Here is an 18670-nt window from a genome sequence, read left to right as displayed (position 1 = left end):
TTGTTTTGCATCTTAGTGTTTTCCTTTGACCTTTTAATCTTTTGCACTAAGTTAATAAAATATTTTTGAAATAAGAATACAATCTTAAATTAAGAAAGCACTAATGTTAAGGGGGATTAGTATAATTACTTAACACAAGATATAATCTCTTGTTTCAAGAAATCAGGTAACAATAAATAATTTCTTGTTGCTCGTAAATTCTGACTGGAAGAAAAAAAAATCTTGTAGTAATAAATGACTTTTGGCAGTGTAGACTTTTTACTTTTCGTATTCCGTTCAGGACTACAGGCAATTAGCAATCTCTCCCATTTTTATATAACTGTAACACACTATAACCTCCAGGGGAAAAATAATGATATTAAAGGAGCCAGAGGTGTAATTATGTATATCAACTGATCCTGAACATTGTTTTCATCATCCCAGGACAGCACAACAACTACTAAAATTGCATTTAGAAATAACTAAAATAAATACAAATACAAATCTATACTTGTAGACCCTGAAAGTTATACCCACCTGACTTCTGTATTAATCTGCATGCATGGCTGATGTTTTTTAATTGCCGAAACGTAATATTAAATGCGACCACTATTAAATAAATAAAATATACCTTATTACATAAAAGAAACGCAAAGGTTAGTTGGAAAGACACACACCAAAGATGGATATATATAGGACTGCAAAATGAACTTTATTGTGGAACTAAATAAAATGTTGGAATGATTAATAGCATCTTTATAATGACGGATAACGGAGACAATTCTGGGATTTAGAAGGGAACTGCTTTGAAGTATGTTGTCCAGGTAATTAGTTAATTGTCCAATGCCTAAAATCCCATGGGATTAAGTTCTTCACTATCGCTGAAACAAAAGAACCGATTCAATGAGGAAACTGATCCGATTCCTATCGGTCACCAACATGAGTCCAACTGCATCACTATTTACCTGGCTCTCATCGAAACCACCGCCATGGGAAAAATACGCTCATGAAAAACATGAAGTCCTTCAGATGATAATGTTTTCACTTATAACACGCTGTTCTTGGTAGAACAAACATGCTGTTGCGGTTACTTTTCTTCATGACCCTTTCAATAGGTAAGTGAGGCATTTAAAACAATATATAATATACAGGACAGCTGGAAGAGTCCACACGTTGTTTTCTTTCTTCTTTTGGGATAAATAACTTTTGGATTCAAATTCACCGTGTGTTTTCCAAAGATGAAAGTTATATATTTAATAATGCCTTAATCGATTAAGACTTTATTATGTTATTATTTTGTTATTTTAACCATTTGATTTGTAGACTTTCAGTATTTATAAAGAAAAATAGGGTGCGCCGTTAAAAGCTAACAAAATATACATTATTAAAATAAACTATAATTTTAATATTAATGACTCTGGCAACACCTGCCTTTTCAACTGGTTATTTATTCTAGCTGCTCGAAACGCATGGATCTTGTTTCAGGTTTGGTTTGGATACAGCTTTTGCACTTTTACACTGAATACAGGTCGATATCTTGGTTTATCAGTAAACATCACTTTTGCTGTGTTTTTATGCCAAATGGTCAGTTCTTCCACACTTATATGACGTATTTCTCCAATGGTGTTGTTTTCTGTATTTACTACCAGGCAGCCTGGTATATTTGCTTAAGGTTTCAAGCCCACACCCTAACCCTTTATTAAGGGGGTTAATAAAAGAGTCGATTAATAAAACAGGCCTAAATAAATAACTTCTTTGGATTCTTAGGTTGGCAAGTAAGTAATAATCATAATTACACCAATTACAAATGCTCATACTGAGTACAGAATATAGGCTAATTACTTGCAATTTAAAAAGAGATCCAAATCCCGTTTCCTATACAGTTCAGAATCTATTTTCTATGTATTGAGTCATTTAGTATTAATTATAAAACAGTCTGTATGTATTCCAATGTATATGGTTCAGGTTGTTCATGTTTTATGGTTAGACCTATTATTTTAAGCGGTTTAAGTTCAGTTCCTCTCCACCTCTGATGTTTTTCTCTGTAGTTTCGCAGTGTTTGGCTGTTCTAGTTCATACACGACTTGTTGCAGAACTGTTTGCTACACAGTGTATTAAATCATCTGAAGATAAAGGTGTTATAAGACGCACATGAATTTGAGAATTACTAATAGTTTATGAATGTGCCTTGCAAAGAACAACAACAAAACAGCATGTCAGGATTATTATATAATAAATATGAATTGAATTGAGATGGTAAAGGACACTCACATTTCCCATGGCTGCAACCATGACTATTTTCAACTTTAAGTAGAAGTTGACTTATTTTATTCTCCCCCTCTATCAGACTTGTAACTTAATATTAGAAGCTGAGTGAATATTTGCCAAAGGTAACTGTATAATTGTGTATTCCTCCTCCAGTAGAAAGCTTGACTCCCACACAGGAATGTGCTCTGCATTAGAAATGGTAGATTGCAACGCAACTAATAGTAGGTCTGCAATGAATGACTTGCACACAGTCCCTGTGGACTAGCAAGTAATGGAGAAGTGAGGAATGGGGTGAAGCAGTCTCCTGTTGTCTGGATTCTATTTAGATAAATCCTGCCTTGTTTTGCTTCATCTGCCTGCCATCCCTAATACCTCTATGGGATTTTTAGGTCAATTGTTATATTCATTTCCTAAAGTGATCTTGCAGGTCTTGAGTTCTAGATTATCATCTGGGACTTTCCATTCAGGAATGTCAGGAAGTCTTTAACAAGTTTTACAATTGGTATTGTAGCACTTTTTCTGTTGCTCTTCTATTGCTCATTGTATGGCTCTGCTTGAGGACTGATGGTCCATCCAGGCTGCATTGTCCTTGCAAATGAGGAGTTGGGTAGGATTGTCTGAGAGGTTTACTCCAGCAGGGACTCTGATGGAAAAGCATTGAAAAAATACATTGCCATGCTTCAGTCACAATGTATATGAGCTTAAAGACGTTTGTGAAAATGCCTCTGCATCTGAAGGGATTTTGCAATTTATATGTTGCGGTTACAGCTCCAGTCTCCCGTCATGGAAGGCCTGAAGAAAAACAATTTGTTTAATGCTTTAGTTACAAGAAACTGACAAGGTTTTGTTTACTAGCCGAAGAAGGAGGGTCTGGAATATACCAGTCTGTATTTAAAGGATTTCTACACAGGGACAGGTCCTGATACCTCATCATTGACAAGTCTGGGCCAAGTGCATTTCAGTTATTGAGTTGATTATTTATTTCCTTCCCTTTGAATTCAGTGTTGTGTATTCAAACAGCATGCATTTGATTACAGACAACCCAGATGCTATTTTGAGAGATCTGGGTCACCAAAGCAGTGTTGGCTCCTTTCCTTTCCAAATTATTTATCAAAATATGGATTCACATGATTCACTGCAAGTATGTTAATGGTAGTTCTCGTACCCTAGTTTCAACAAAACTGATGACTCAACCTGAGTGTGGTTTCCTGTTGCACAATGGCGGACATGGAGAGAAAATATTAAAATTTTGGGCAATGACATAACAGGACCGGTCATGGCCAGGTGATACTGAAACCTAATTTAGATTTGCACTGTAATCATGATCAAATCTGTGGGGCAGCAGTGTGGAACAGTGGTCAGGGCTCTGGTCTCCTGAATGGAAGGTTGAAGGTTGTGCCCTTGACAAGGGTGTCTGCTAAGAAGTATAATAATGGGAAGTCACACTGAGGTCTTTTGAAAATTTAGGAGCTTTTTATTCAAAGATAGATTTTTTTTATTTTCTGTTTCAAGGACTAGGCCTAACACCACCCTTGTTTGTAGGAAATACCTTAAATAAATCGTAACATTTTCAATAAATATTACCTTCAATTTATTTTTAAGAAATATTGCCTGTCTATCCAGATCTCAATTAAGTTCCATTTGTATTTCCTCATAGCCTACCTTCTGTAACGTGGACAATGATCTGTAGTGAACAACATGGTTCCAGCAGAAAAATATTCAACATTCCCAATTAGCCCTGTAAGTCTGTGTGTGTTTTTAAAACCTACAGCATACACAGAGGATGTCAGAAGGCAGGCAGTGCCATCGGGCATCTCTCCTACTGGTTTATCAACTGCTCTTAAACTTTCGTTAAACGTGTCATCATAGTTCACAATCTGCTTGATTTGGGCCGTCTTGAGCAGATCAATTAAAACATCAGTTCCAGTGCTTTAAGGTGGAGAGATCCACAATGTAGGTATTTAGTGTCAGTTGATAGACAGCATAATGCTTTGCAGGAAGTTATGATGTTAATATTGGAATCGTGGAGATCAAGATCTTGGCAATTTACGTAGGGTTGATGATCTACACCTGTCCATTCGTACTGAATTAATCTGTGTTCCACAGGGTCATCAATGGCGATCTCCGTGACCTGCCCAACCAAGAGGTACGTGGTCATCCTGTTCCAGCCTGTCACGCTCACCTGCAACTACCAGACCTCCGCCCAACAGCCGCCAGTGGTGATTTGGAGGTACAAGTACTTCTGCCAGAACCCAATCCTGACGGCCCTGAACCCCAGCAGTGCCGCCAACCAGCTGACCCAGGCCATCCCCAACTACAACCCCATTATTGATTGCACTGAGAACCAGCGCACTGTCCGCACCGTGGCCTCCAAGCAGGGTAACACCATCACTCTGGCAGATGGGTACCAGGGCCGCAAGATCACCATCATTAACAGTAAGTGTATTGCACCTGTGTCTGATCCGGGGCCTGGTGGTCATAGAATGAATAGCCTCGGTAAGAAGAACATTTGTAGAGTAAGGGCAGCGCAACACCAAGAGACCCAGCAGACACGCATAGCACGTTCAGGCCTTTGTATCATGCAAACTGAAGACACTACTGTGAAGGGCTGATGTTTCTGACTGCCAGTACAGAATTCTCTAGGTCTCAAATCTGTTTAGTGCACATGGTGGTGCTGCTATAAAGAGTTTGAAAAGGTGTTGGAAGGTACAGGCTACAACTGTGGAATGAGACCATTGGACCTCAGCAGTGTTTAATGATTTGGCTGTGATCAAAATTCTTGCACTCCCAAATTTATAATGAACCAAACACCCAATGGGCTGAAGAATTACTTGAATTACTCCCATATAATAAGTAATCTAAAACCCTTGGATAACCGAATGACTGAATAAAATACAGATACAAATCTCCCCTGGATGTGAGAAGATTCCCTAACATGAATATGATCACATGGAGTTTTTTTTTAATCTTGAAGGCTTGGAGAACAGTGTCTTTTACTTTGATCTACAGTGTGGATGATAGTGTTAAACAAATTTGAATGTGTGATGAACCTTAATGTTACACCAGCAGCTTCTATCAGTATTGTGGCGTATCGGTTAGGGCTCTGGACTGTGCAGTGGAGGGTTGTGGGTTTAGTCCTAGGTGGGGGACACTGCTGTTGTACCCTTGAACAAGGCACTGTACTGAGATTGTTCCAGTAACAACTTAGCTGTATAAATTGGCAATTGTATGTAAAAGAAAAGTGATAGTGTAACAGTTGTAAGTTGTCATCGATAAGGGTGTCTGCTTAGAAATGTAATCATAATTGTTTGTAACATCTCTCTCACGTTTCTGTCCCAGATGCTGACTTGAACTTTGCGCAGACAGCGTGGGGAGACAGTGGAGTCTACGTCTGCTCTGTGGTGTCCACCCAGGATCTGACTGGAAACAGTGAGGACTACACTGAACTAATCGTGCTGGGTGAGTGTACCTCGAATAAATCTGCTTGAATCTGGTGGTTTGGTTCCTGAACAAATTTCAAAGGAGCAGTTTAGAAGTGTTTTTAAATTGCAGTTATTTTTAACCTAGTTTTGTGATCTCTGGCATCTCAGACTTACAAAGCACTGTCTGTGCTTTCATCTGTCAGCAGCCCATGTCCTACATGGTTTGTGCTTTAAACCCATGACAGAGGTTATGGGAGAATGCAGACAATGTCTTTGTATCCTTGGGTGAGCTTCTTTAGCCCAGTTCCTCCAGTCAACACAACCATTTAAATGGGTCATTGTCATTGCTGTCTTCTACCCAGGGCTGGGAGTGCTATATCAGTTCACTAGTTTATATGGTCAATTTTGAACAGGTGTGAGTGTTTAATTGTAATGAGGTTTGGCTCTACTTGCTTGACTGAGGGAACGCTGGGTCAAGACCATTGAACTGCTGCAGAGGTGGTGACTGGGGAGGAGGTGGAATGTGACACAGCAATCACCAGGGGTGTGTGATGGGGATGGTGTATTTGTATTTGTACTTTATTAGCAGTTGTCTGCTTATGAAATGTTATTATAAATTGTGATGAACTGAACCCTCCTTCATCACTGCCGGCATTATGGCTCTGTATGCCACCTCCGTTTGTGCTACGTTTGTGCCGGTTTGTGCCATATTTGTTTTCACCCGTGCAGTTATAGTTTTTTAGATATTCATTTTTTTATTATCAGTGATGACATCACCTAGCACCCCATCAAACTCCACATTGATCCAAAGTGGTGTCATTCGTTTGTGCTACGTTTGTGCTGGTTTGTGCAGCAAAAATAATTGTTTGTATTGTAGAACCCAGGTAAAGAATTAAAGTCTTCAAGCACAGAGGATAATGTATTTATTTAACATGCCAGCCTGGAAAGCCCTGACATGGATGCTCTCCACCTGAGCGAAGTCTCTCTGAACAGCAAATGTTAACAGCTTTCATAGTAGACATGACATGTGGTTCTGTGGGCAGGGTCAGTCACATGTTTCCAAGAAGTGTTGCCTCGAGGTCAGGTTCCTGGCTCTTGTAATGTTCGTGGTTGTCTTCCTGGGGGAAGGTGTGGGATGCAGAAACCAGATGGTTTCCTTTGATGTACTGGGAGAGGTCCGGTCCCATGGTCATCTTTAACAACTGTTAATCAATAACCATGATGTGACCTCTCCAGCCTTAAGATAAGCCACAGAAAACCTTGAAGAAAATGCTGGGAGGGGCTTCTGCAGCATCAGCACTCCTAAAACAGCCTTGCTAACATTTGCTTGACAATTAATACAATTGGCTCTATTGACATATTAGTATTTCAGACATTAATATAAAACATTATACAGTTTATACAAAACATTAATATTTTTATTAATATAACCAACATGGTTCTTGAGATATTACACATTATATTTGAATCACCAGTGGTCTCTTTTCTTTATGCTACGATTGTGCCCATTTGTGCTGTAAAATACATAGGCTATGTTGGTCTTATCCGGCTTCAAAAGTGTATTCTGCTTCAATATAATTCTGCTTGTAGGTTGCAGTGCAATCGCATAGCAGGGTCTTTAACTTAATGCAGCAGTTAGTTTCAGGATTACCTCACTGATCTGGGTTGAGTGTCAGCTAATATTACACATTAGGCAGAAGTTAGTTTTGACACATTTCAAATTTAGAGTGAGATAATGTATGTGCACAAATTACAAAGCAAGCAACTGCACTAACATGATGATCATTCATATCAATAGCCTTTCATTGGTAGAATTGCCATTGGTTTTGTGGTCACCTATTGAAGGCAAAACAAGGATTTCCAGTCGAGGCCTTAGTTTCTTCTGGATTCAAATATAGAACTAAAAACTCAAACATTAGATTTTGCTTCTATGTACAGTACCATAGTTTTCCACACTTTCCAGATATTTATTTCTGGTTTTGATGCCACAAATTGTGCACTAGCAAGTATACTTAATTGGGTTTGGTTTTTAATTTCATTTACTGGTTCTGATGAGCACCAAACCAATAAACCTTAAGTGGAGAAGCACTTGCTAATTTAAGCAAATAAACAGAAACACGTCTTTAGACAAAACACTCTACCATGAAATATACTTTGAACAAAAGGTTTGATTTCGGAGATTTTGACCCCCAGATCTGCTTCTATATTCAGGTGATTTCTGTATCGGGTGTTTAGCAAATACAGATGTGTTTTGGCTTGGACCAACTGAGAACTTCAGTCTTCCAGCAAATTACAAATTTTGTACCCTGTCAAAGTTTAAATGATTGTAAGGTGCCACTTTAACTACTTTCAACTACTAATGCGACACCATACACATTTGTAATTTGTGATTGGTGAGTTGGTCAAATGTTTGCTTAGGTTTAGGATCAGTTTCACTTGTCCAATTTGGTTGAAGATTATTTTGTTTAAAAATAGGTTTAGAATATCCAGTGAATGTTGAGAAGCTGAAGTTCACTTTTGTTCGTCAGTACATTTAGTCTTGATGACAACAGGTATGGAATGTGCCTTTAATTATTCATATCTTCAGATAATTCTGTGCCTACCTTTTCCAACTTCCTGCTAAAGAACTGAGTCGTAACAACTTAGATTAGCAGGAAAATCCTTTGGTCTTTAGCAGTCCAACTTGTTCTTTAATTTTCAAATGCAGTTGTGAATTTAATGGACAGCCTGCATTATTTCAGTCTTAATTACTTCAGGTATTTACACTCTGTGGGATTTTATGATGGTAGACTTGTTAAAATAATGAAATTATTAAAAGCTTTTATTATTAGTGTTTGTTTCAGGCAGTTAGACTTGGCAAACAAATGAAACTCAAATCAATGGAGCTGCTGGCTTGCTATTTGGAGTAAACATCTAGAGCCCACTGTGCTTGAAGTTTACACCTGGATTAATGATTGACCATTTGTAGAAGTTTGCACACTTCAGACCTACAGCAACACAAGCTCGATTGCCTGAAACTGTAGGTGAAGGCATGGCTTCATAAGCCGCATCATACTTTAATATCAGTGCACGACATTTATGTTGCTTTGAAATAAAAGCACTTTGATTCAGTTTCTGAATCCGTTAGAATAGCACATTGTCCCTTCAATCACATGCATTTTGATATGTTTGCTTAGTTTCTAAGTTTATATATATATATATATATATATATATATATATATATATATATATATATATATATTTATTTTTTATTTTATTTTTTTCTTATCCACTCAAGGAATTGCAGCAGGCCTATGACTTATGTATGCTTACAATAACTATCTCTGCAGTTGCCTGCTAGGATCTTCTGCCTCTTATACTTGTACTATTTTAACAAAACAAGTAAATACTTGTAAATACTAAATACAAATTAAGTTGCGTGGTGAAGCCGGTGGGCACCATAATTAAAAAAAGCAAGAATATACTAGAGAATGATGTTAAATGTTTTACTCTTGATTAACACTAGTGGTACATGTTTTGGGAGAATGAACCTTGTACATGAATCTTTATAGCTGCCACAGTCAAACAGGAAAAGGCAGAATGTTTGCAATTACTGTGATCTAATTTCCAGACTTTTCTCCTTCTCTTGTATCTCCCCCCTTTTCCACTCCTTGTTTGGATTCAGCACAGCTGCACAGTCAGTACTGAAACCATTTCCTTATCATACCATACTGGGAATGTAGTCTGCCTGACTCAGAATAAGTTTGAGTTTCTGCCACTCTTGCAAATGTAAACCTCACTATGCACTCCCACACTTTGACAGAGATATGGGTTGTTTTTCATGGGTGTAGTGCATTCCACAGCCACTTTTAATTTATTCATCTGATATCTGGGATCACCTGGTAGATGGCAGGATTATGCAGGATGCAGTGAAGTGTGTTACCCAGGGGTGTCAAACATTGGTCCTGGAAAGCCCAAGTCCACTTAATCTTTCTAAATTCTAAATACTGGAAACACATGTGAGTTATGAATCAATTAAGCAAGTCAATCAAGGCTACAGGTATTAAGATAATTGCTACAATGGTTTCCAAATAACTGAATTTACCACACCATATGGAATAATATGGAGGATTAAATTAGAATGAAATTGCAATTATCCCATTTGCTTTTTCATTTCCATATACTAGTATGCACATTCACAGACAATCTTAAAGTGTAAATGCAAAGCTAATTGCAATTGCATTTTCAAAAACTTCCCCTGCTTTATGCTGTACTTTATTCAAATGATAATGTATTTGTGAAAATAGAAAAACAGTACCCCTCTTTACAAATACATGTCCTAGCTCTTATGCTGTTTTCTGGACAAAATGGAAATGCAAATGTCAAACGCTATTGTAAATGCATGGTCAGAGACTGCTATTACAAATGCATGATCAACCCGCTTCAAGATGGACTTTATTCAACTGATAACACTATGTAACACAATTTTTCTTCCTGGGTAGTAAGTGTTATTTTCTAATTGCTTATGCCTCAAAAGTATAGAAAATGGCTATTATTCCCCACAAACTGTGCTTTTGTGACCAGGACAGTGATATCTTGAAATTTAACTATTTCCAATGAGAAAATGGGTGAATTTGTGTCTTTTTGTATTACTTTAGTATAAATACATGTTAATTTGGATTCATATGTTTTTTTTCTTCTGACTTTATGCGAACAAAAAGACACAAATTCCCCTGTTTTCTCATTGGAAATAGTTAAATTTCAAAATATCACTGTCCTGGTCACAAAAGCAAAGATTGTGGGGAATAATAGCCATTTTCTATACTTTTGAGGCATGAGCTGTTAGGAAATTACACTTACTACTACCCAGGAACAAAAATTGTGTTGAGTACAATTTGAAGGGCAGGTTTCATTCTATCATTCTGAGAAAGAAGGCATTGCAGTTTATATAACAAATGCCACATTCGAGTTTATGGCAGTCTCCCCCTAGGCCTTAAGAAATGTACAGGCCAGCTGATATAAACTTGTTTGATTGCTTCTGTACCAGTCATTTGTACCCACACGTCTTTAGATCTGAATGCACTGGTCACACCAATCTGTACTGCTGCAGTATTTAACCATCCAGAAAAGTAATTATTTGGGTAGGGTGACATACGGGCTGTGGCGGTGCTGAAATGCAAAGCAGATTGATGAGGAATAGAACCGGGGCAGCTGTAATTAGGAATATACATGTTCAAATTCACTGTTGTAGCGTTATGTTGGGTGTATTTTGATAAGAGCATTTGGGCTCTGAGCTGAAGCACTGATCTAAAGAAGACCTCTCCCCCCCAAAGTTATCAGATTTCCTTAGCTCATCAGCTTGGAACTGGTTTGCATCAGAGTGACAGTTTTGGGGAGGATGGCACCGAGAAGAGGCCAAATAGTTTGTTATTCTGCTATGAGATGTCTGGAGAAAGGGGCCTGTAGGTGATAAAAACTCTTTGAAGTGGACGAGAGCCGAAATCCAGACATAGAGCTACGAACCCGGGCCAACCGGAATTTCCAAAAGATGGCATGGATTGACATCAGTCATAAATCAAGCCCCCCTCCAATAGGACACTGGGGGCTGAAACCGAAATCCAATCTCAAAAATTCAAGAACCAATCACCTATTGATCTGACAGACTATAAGGAACTGCACGGTCTTTCTCTCTCTCTCTCTCTCTCTCTCTCTCTCTCTCTCTCTCTCTCACCTGAACCAGTAACTCGCTGCCACAGCTCAACCTGTAACTCTGTTGCCAGAACCGGAACCAGAAACCAACCAAGTCTTTGCCGGCAACAGAAAAGTTAACCTGGGAGAAGGAGATTGAGCCATACGAAGAATTCTTTTAAAGGACTTTATTAAATAAAGAACTTTACAGACTGCGCTGCCCGCCTGTGCCCACCTGATCAGTGGAGTTTTACAGCTGGACAATTGACTAAGTCGACTGAATACGAAAGTGTCAGTCATTTAAATAGCTATTGAGTCTTAAGAAACTTGACCCTTGGAACCAAACAGGGCCCTGCTTTCCTCAAAGACTTCATCTTCAAGTAACTACGGTGGAACCCTGCTTACAAAGAAGATTTTGTGCACAACCTTGGAGCCTTCAAACCAGTGGAAAATCTGTTTGGAAACGACTCTACTTTCGCGAAACCCAAACTTCCAGGTGCATCGACTGAGTGGAAGTTCTTGGACAAAGCCGAACCGAACTGCCTTTGTTCCAAACCACACGGACCTCGTGCCGTGTGCTGTTATCTGAGCCCGAAGCCAGAGAGGCCTCTCTGCGACGAAGTTCAGATAAGTTTAACAGTTTGGAGTTCATGATTCATGACATTTGAGAAATCAATTAGAAATGTTAATCTGTGATTCATAACTCTAGAATGTGTAATATCATTTAGTTTTCTTAAATATAAACATGTGTTGCATTAAACTGTTTTGTTGATAATTTTAGAAATAAAATCTGTCAACGCCGAGAAATATCTTCTCATTCCTGTTTAACTGTTTAGTCTGAAATTGACACAAGTTAATAGACATTAGATTATTGGTGGCCCTGCCTATCCTTAATCATTGAATAATAATCAGTTAAGGGAAATTGTGGTAACAAGTAATGATAGGATCTTTCTCGGCACCTAAACGTAAATGAGACTGATATATATATATATAACGAGAAGTTACCTGACATTAAATACTAACCTGCGTAGTTATTTCATGTCTGACTAACAATACTAATGAGAGACTCACCTTCGTCTTACTAACCGGTATTGTAGTCAATGTGTTTATAACCTTTTTTGTTTAACGATTTGTGTGTTATCATATGCGATCCCATGGTCTTTGATTTGGTCACGAAAGTGATTTGTCTTTGATTTGTTGATCTAGAGTTGAATTTTAATTAGTTTTTCCCTTTTGTATAATTAGTGTAGTGCTACATTTAGTCTTGTTTTTGAATAAATTTGTCAATGTATATCTTTGAAATTGGTGTCTGCGTCCAATTATTACAGAAATTGAGTTCTACAAGATTCCAGGATTCGTGATAAGGTGATACTATAAATTCACTTCTTAAATTGAAATGTATAAGTGTACCTTACGCTACACTGTGTAAAGAAGAATTCTGGAATAAAAATATTACAGGATGACTGTATCTCAGTTTGTACCTTCAGCATGATCACCATTGTGCCCTTTTGGTGTTGGAATATTGTACCATCCAAAAGGCCACTGAATACTGCTGGATGATTGTGGCTGACTTTGCCCATTGGTCTCTTTCTCTTAGACTGGCTCCTTGTGGTGCTGGTGGTGCTGGGATTCCTGCTCTTCCTCCTTCTGATTGGCATCTGCTGGTGCCAGTGCTGCCCACACACCTGCTGCTGCTACGTGCGCTGCCCCTGCTGCCCCGATCGCTGCTGCTGTCCCCAAGCACGTACGTACCCCACCCTAAAACAAACAGCAGCCATCCTCCTGGTTGTGAATTTCCTGTACTGGGTCTGGCCAGTCATTCTGTTTCTCTCCCACTCATCTCTCCAGCTGTTAGCAATAACCAAACTTCCCAAGTAAGTAAATACATTAAATTGAAAAGATTAATAAATGCCTGCTGTGTGGCTAATTGTTAAATTAGCAATTTTTACAAATCCTAAACATGTATTTCTTAGCAGATATAATTTACCCAGTTGTCCAGAATGGGCCTGAAGCCTCCATACTTCTTTGGCACTAGGAAGTGACCCGAGTATAACGGCACTCGGGAGTCCTCTGCCTCCACTAGTTGTATTGCTCATTTCTTCCACTTCGCAGAGCTCTCCTGTGACAGGGCTCTACCCCTTTTGGGTCATACGACAGTAGTGGCTAGCAACCCCCTGAAGGGGGGACCAGAGAGGAACTGGAGGGCATATCCATGGGTCATTGTCGTTTTAACCCAGGCGTCCTGAGTGCATTCTTGCCAAGGATCTTTTCCGGTGGTCCGTCTGTGGGGGGAAGGTAGCATTGGGGATGGTGGCCGCGCAGCTTCAGAGACGCTCTACCTGGGGCTTCATAGGTGGTTTATGGGTGTCACTCCTTCCTTTGGGCCTCCAACACAAAAAGCCTGTTTTCCCCTTTGCCTGTGGCTGGCTCCTGCGATGGTAGTCCGGCTGTGTGCCGCCACCTGGTTGTGGCCATGGGGATGGTTTTCTTGGCCTGGGCCACTGCCTGCTGGGCTGTTGTTGGTATGGCCAGCTGTGCGGCTGTGGCTGCCTCTTTGTACTTGGAGTCTGTTTCTTTGGCCTTGGTGGAGCGTTCAATACTGAGGTCAACCATTTCCCCGAACGTCTGACCTGGTGTAATGGACGCAGGGAGGAGCACGGCCTTCTCTGTGTCTTGCAGCTTGGCTTGCATGAGCCAGAGATGGTGTCTGGCTACAACCATAGCTGCGAGGGACCTTCTCATGGTCTGCAAGTGTCTCTGCTATGTAGTCCTTCCGCTGCATCGTGTGGACTGTTTGTTCAGAGGGGCTCCTTGCCTGCAGTGCATTGGCCTGGACTGGCTTTGCAACCGAGTCCCCAATGGGGGGGAAGGACCCCAGGCCAGGAAGTCTCAGGAGCAGAAGCTGGATAGGACCAAGAGGACTGCACCATGTCATAAAAGTCATTGAAGAGGGGTAGTACTTCTGCTGGCTTGGATGGCCTCTCCCACATCAGCCTGTTCTGTGGCACTTCCTCGGAAGGAGACCACAGAATCTCCATCACCTCTGTAGCCCTCCTCATCAAGGCCCTGAAGTGTGAGCTGGGGTCTGCACACTGCTCTGCTGGAGAGCCTGCCTCCTCTACGTCTGCTCTGAAGAGGGTGGCTCAGAGATATCTGAATGGGACGCAGCCCATGAGACAGTTTCCTCAGGAAGCAGAGGTGGTGGGAAGGGTGGAGATGGTGGGGCCTCATGCTGGGTGGGCTTGTTCCTCTCTGCCCACATGTTCCTAGTCACTTCTGCAGGCTATCACAGACCTCTCTCTTCCTCTGTTATCTGTGAGTTTCTGTAAGGAAGTAGTACAGGAGGTATCAGTCATACAGAAGATCTCACATAGAGGGGCTGGAGTCAGCTCTGAGTGAGACTGCTGCTCTACACGTACCTCTGTAGAGAAGTAAAAGCTGCTGAATACAGCAGACCGAAGATGCCGAAAACTCAGAAGAGCACAAACATTTTTTGTTACCAAACTCCAAGGAGCAAGGGAGCACACTTACAGGTTAACAACGTGAGAATGAAAGAGAAACTGCTAAGCTCGTTCACTGGCAAAGTGAAAGAAATGTCGGGTTGCAGCTGGCAGGAGGAGACTTTTCACAGACACCAGGGGCGGGAGTTCCTCCTGCCAGCAGGACTCCTATAGGGCAGCTTTGGTACATGTTTTCATGATTGGCAGGTCAGAAGGCTCTTCCCATTCAGTAATGGCTGTCTTTCGACTTGAAAGGGAACGTAGCCCACATGGTTGTATTTAGCATTGTCTAGTACTGGTGTTGTTAACACAGTACCTTTTCAGTAAGCTTATCAACTATTTTTTGTAATTAAAGAAAGGAGATACAATTCAGTCATTCAATAAATGTTTTTGTGTATAGCACCCTTCACAGGGTAGCCACAGAGCGCTTTACAGAGTGGTAAACCTACAACAAACATACAGGAATATAAAATAAAAATAAATAAATAGAATGTTAACAATTAAGCCATTGTAGAACAGATTTATTTCCTGCATACACCGTGTTAACTCTAACAAAATTGATATGCTGACTATTTATACTGGAAATGCTCGAGGCCACAGCAAGGTGGATATAAAGCGGTTTGTAAGTGGTAAGAGTTTTTGGCTCCCAAGGACCACATTATATCTGGGTGTACAACTTTAGTCCTAAGTATAGTAAAATTAATGCTTTGTGTACTTTGCTAAATAATGCAATTGTTTTCAATACACGGTTGAACATGATATGCCAAATTCCCAGCATCGTACTTTTATAATTTAAATAATTGTACAACTGACTTTAAATGATCCATTGGCAATGTGAGAAGTGCTGATCATCCCGGCACACTGTGAAATGATCTCTCAAAGTCTTGTGAACTAAAATTTCAATGCTTACTGGTATCTTACTGGTGTCATTGTTTTTAATGCCCTTTTCAATGCAATATCAGCTTTTTTCCTGCTCACAATTTTGTGCAGCACTTCATGTGTCCTAATTCAGATTTCTCTGTTTTCTTTCTTCTTTCTCATGCATCCCAGTATATGAAGCAGGGAAGGCTGCCACATATGGAGTGCCCAGTCTGTATTCCCCTACCTTGTATGCACCCACCATGTACTCCCAGCCCCCCCAGGCAAAAATGATGCCCCCTGCTATGCCCATGATGCCCATTCATAATTCCAACAATGGGTACATGAGAGCATATTATGCGGCCAGCTCAGGTAAGGATTCAAAACATCCTAGGGCTCAGAGTGCAGATGTATTTTTGGTTGTGTATTTTTGAACCAGCAGTCCTTCATTACATTTTTTGGACCTTGTTGTATTTTCCAGTTGGGCAAGGCTCTCAGGCTCCTCTCCTGCATGAACAAGATAGCGGTGGCAACTCTGGTAAGTCTGAAACAGCCAACGAAACACGTTCCTTTCACGTTCATCATCAAAATAATTACAACCAAGCTAACCTATATACACAGTGGGCAAACTGTATAGGACAAGTTCTGATATTTTGACAATGTCAGACTTAATGACATCCCAGTAGACCATGACTCTAAAAGCCAGTGACACTATGTTGACCTATTTTATATCCTAGAACTTTCTAGCTAACTATGAAGTTACTGCTATAGACTGTGAACCTTTACATGCAATAAAATGGATAAGGCTTTATAGACTAAGTGAGATCTTTCATTTGAGAATTCATAAACCTCACCAGTCTAATCCAGTTCACATAGGGTCTGCACTTTTTCCAATTCACAATGTCTCCTGTCTTTTCCCTCAGTGCGCAGTGGTTACCGCATTCAGGCAAACCAGGCGGACAACTCTACGCGGGTCCTTTATTACATGGAGAGGGAGTTGGCCAACCTGGACCCTGCGAGACCTGGAGCTAACCGAGGGAAATATGATTGGTGTAAGATGACCCATTTTTATTTGAATATTCATCTATAAGAAGCTATACTCTCTACTTAGAGAGTAATACACTAGATAGGATCCTTGGATCACTTAGTTATTAATGGACACCAAACAAGCATGATGGGTGGAATGGCCTCCTCATTTGTAAACTTTCTTATGTTCTTATGTTCTTACTCTTGTATTCCACTTGGTAACTGCACTACAAATGCTTGTTCAGAGTTTTAACCTTAAAAGGAGGTGTGACTGTATTTAAAATAAGGAAAAAGTTAGGAAGCTTCTGCCAAGAAGCTGGCTGATACGTCGATAATCCTGTCTATCATGTAAGCATCTGTTAAAAATGTAAACATACCAGTTCATGGCAGATAACAGTCATTACATCCTGGATTGCAGTGAAACTACAGACTCTCCAGATTTATCTTCCCCACTGGAATGATTATCAAGTCAAACCAGTGTTAGGGTTACTTGCTTACTTCCTGATAAGCAATTATGGTTTCAGCATTAAGCATTTCTTTGCCCACGGCTGAACGAAAAAGAGTGAAGAAGGCATTATTATTTCTTACTTCCAACAAAAGAGGAGATTAATCCACAGGGGAGATTGCAAGTAAGCAATCCCACATTGCAAATGAGAAAAGAGAGGCAATCGGCAGTGATCACTGTGATCACATATGCTGGTTGCACAGTGTGTGTGTCAGATTTTATTTTCATTTTGAAATACCAAGGATCATTTAAAGGAAAAATAAGTGTGACCATAATGATCAGAATTAATGCTTGTGGGTTAATACATTTCACGTTTAGTTCAAACTGTAATTCATACATTCAGGTACCTAAACAGATCAAAATCACACAACAAAAAAACACATTTTTGTTTATATGTTACACTCAATTTCTGCATAATTAAAACCAATAAATATATATCTCAGCAAAAACATGGTCAATGTTAAAACACCCATGCTAAATATGAACCTTTAAACAGACCAAGGAAGTTAATCAACCTGTTTTCTGTATTTACAAGTGTGGAGTTAGACATCAGAAAAGAGGTTTGGTATTGTATTGAATAAATCATATACAATCTGCTTCACAGGCATAAACTGCATTAAAAAAAATCTATGAAATGCTTTCAAATTTGGAGAGTGATAAAATCACAGGTCACAAAATGTGATCCTAATTTGCTAGCAGACAGATCTTGTGATGGCAGGTGGTCGAATCAAGCTTAACTACCTAAGACAAATCACCTCTGAACAACATAATGTTCCTGCAACTGTTCACTTCAGTGAACTGAGCTGATTCACTGAGTCAGGGTCAAATAAGCAAATGACATACTACTAAAATCCTTTGCCTGAATAGTGAGTATGCCTAATGTAAAGGTAACATTGACTTAACAGAGGTAAGGTTTGAACAAAATACTACAGTTTGTGAGGTCAGAAGTCCCCTGATCCACTATTAACGTCTTTGTGATTTGTGCCCCCCCATTATTTGCTCGTCTCAGTGACCAGGACAAGTGAGGTGAGCTCTCTGCACGAGGACCGGGACCCACGGGGAATCCTACGAGAGGGAATGGGCAGGGCTCGTGCGCTACCAGGCCATGATGCCCATCACGGACGCTGACGAACACATGAGTACCATCAAGCAACGTCTCACAGCAAGGCCACTACTATGATGAATGCCAGTGTGGGGCAAATGTACAAATGAACAACAAGAGAGAGGAACTTTTTTATCTTTTTGAATGTATTTTCTTTTGTTGCTAATTGGTGTATCAGCACTACTTGTGCAGTACCTTAAAAATCCACTGAGAGGCAGATGCAAGCAGTTTTTTATGATACAAAGTGAAGAATAAACGCATGTATTAAAACTTGCGCTGCCTGATGTAGTTTATTTTATTTTAATAACTACAGGCTGGGCAACAAAATGGAGGCACCACTGGG

General features: G+C 39.9%; 1 protein-coding gene across 1 annotated transcript; it reads left to right on the top strand.

Annotated features, from left to right (window-relative positions):
* The first annotated feature begins 917 nt into the window (after nt 1–917).
* LOC136764806 (lipolysis-stimulated lipoprotein receptor-like) lies at nt 918–18601 on the top strand. The gene is given in 9 exon segments (XM_066719133.1): nt 918–1094; nt 4354–4683; nt 5587–5706; nt 12934–13080; nt 15887–16066; nt 16176–16232; nt 16618–16746; nt 18235–18329; nt 18331–18601. Coding segments are annotated over 9 exon segments (1173 nt in total). The 5' UTR covers nt 918–1054; the 3' UTR covers nt 18406–18601.
* The last annotated feature ends 69 nt before the right edge of the window (nt 18602–18670 follow it).

This window comes from Amia ocellicauda, chromosome 12, assembly GCF_036373705.1.
Source record: "Amia ocellicauda isolate fAmiCal2 chromosome 12, fAmiCal2.hap1, whole genome shotgun sequence".
Classification (NCBI taxonomy): domain Eukaryota; kingdom Metazoa; phylum Chordata; class Actinopteri; order Amiiformes; family Amiidae; genus Amia; species Amia ocellicauda.
This window is presented reverse-complemented; position numbering and strand designations above follow the sequence as displayed.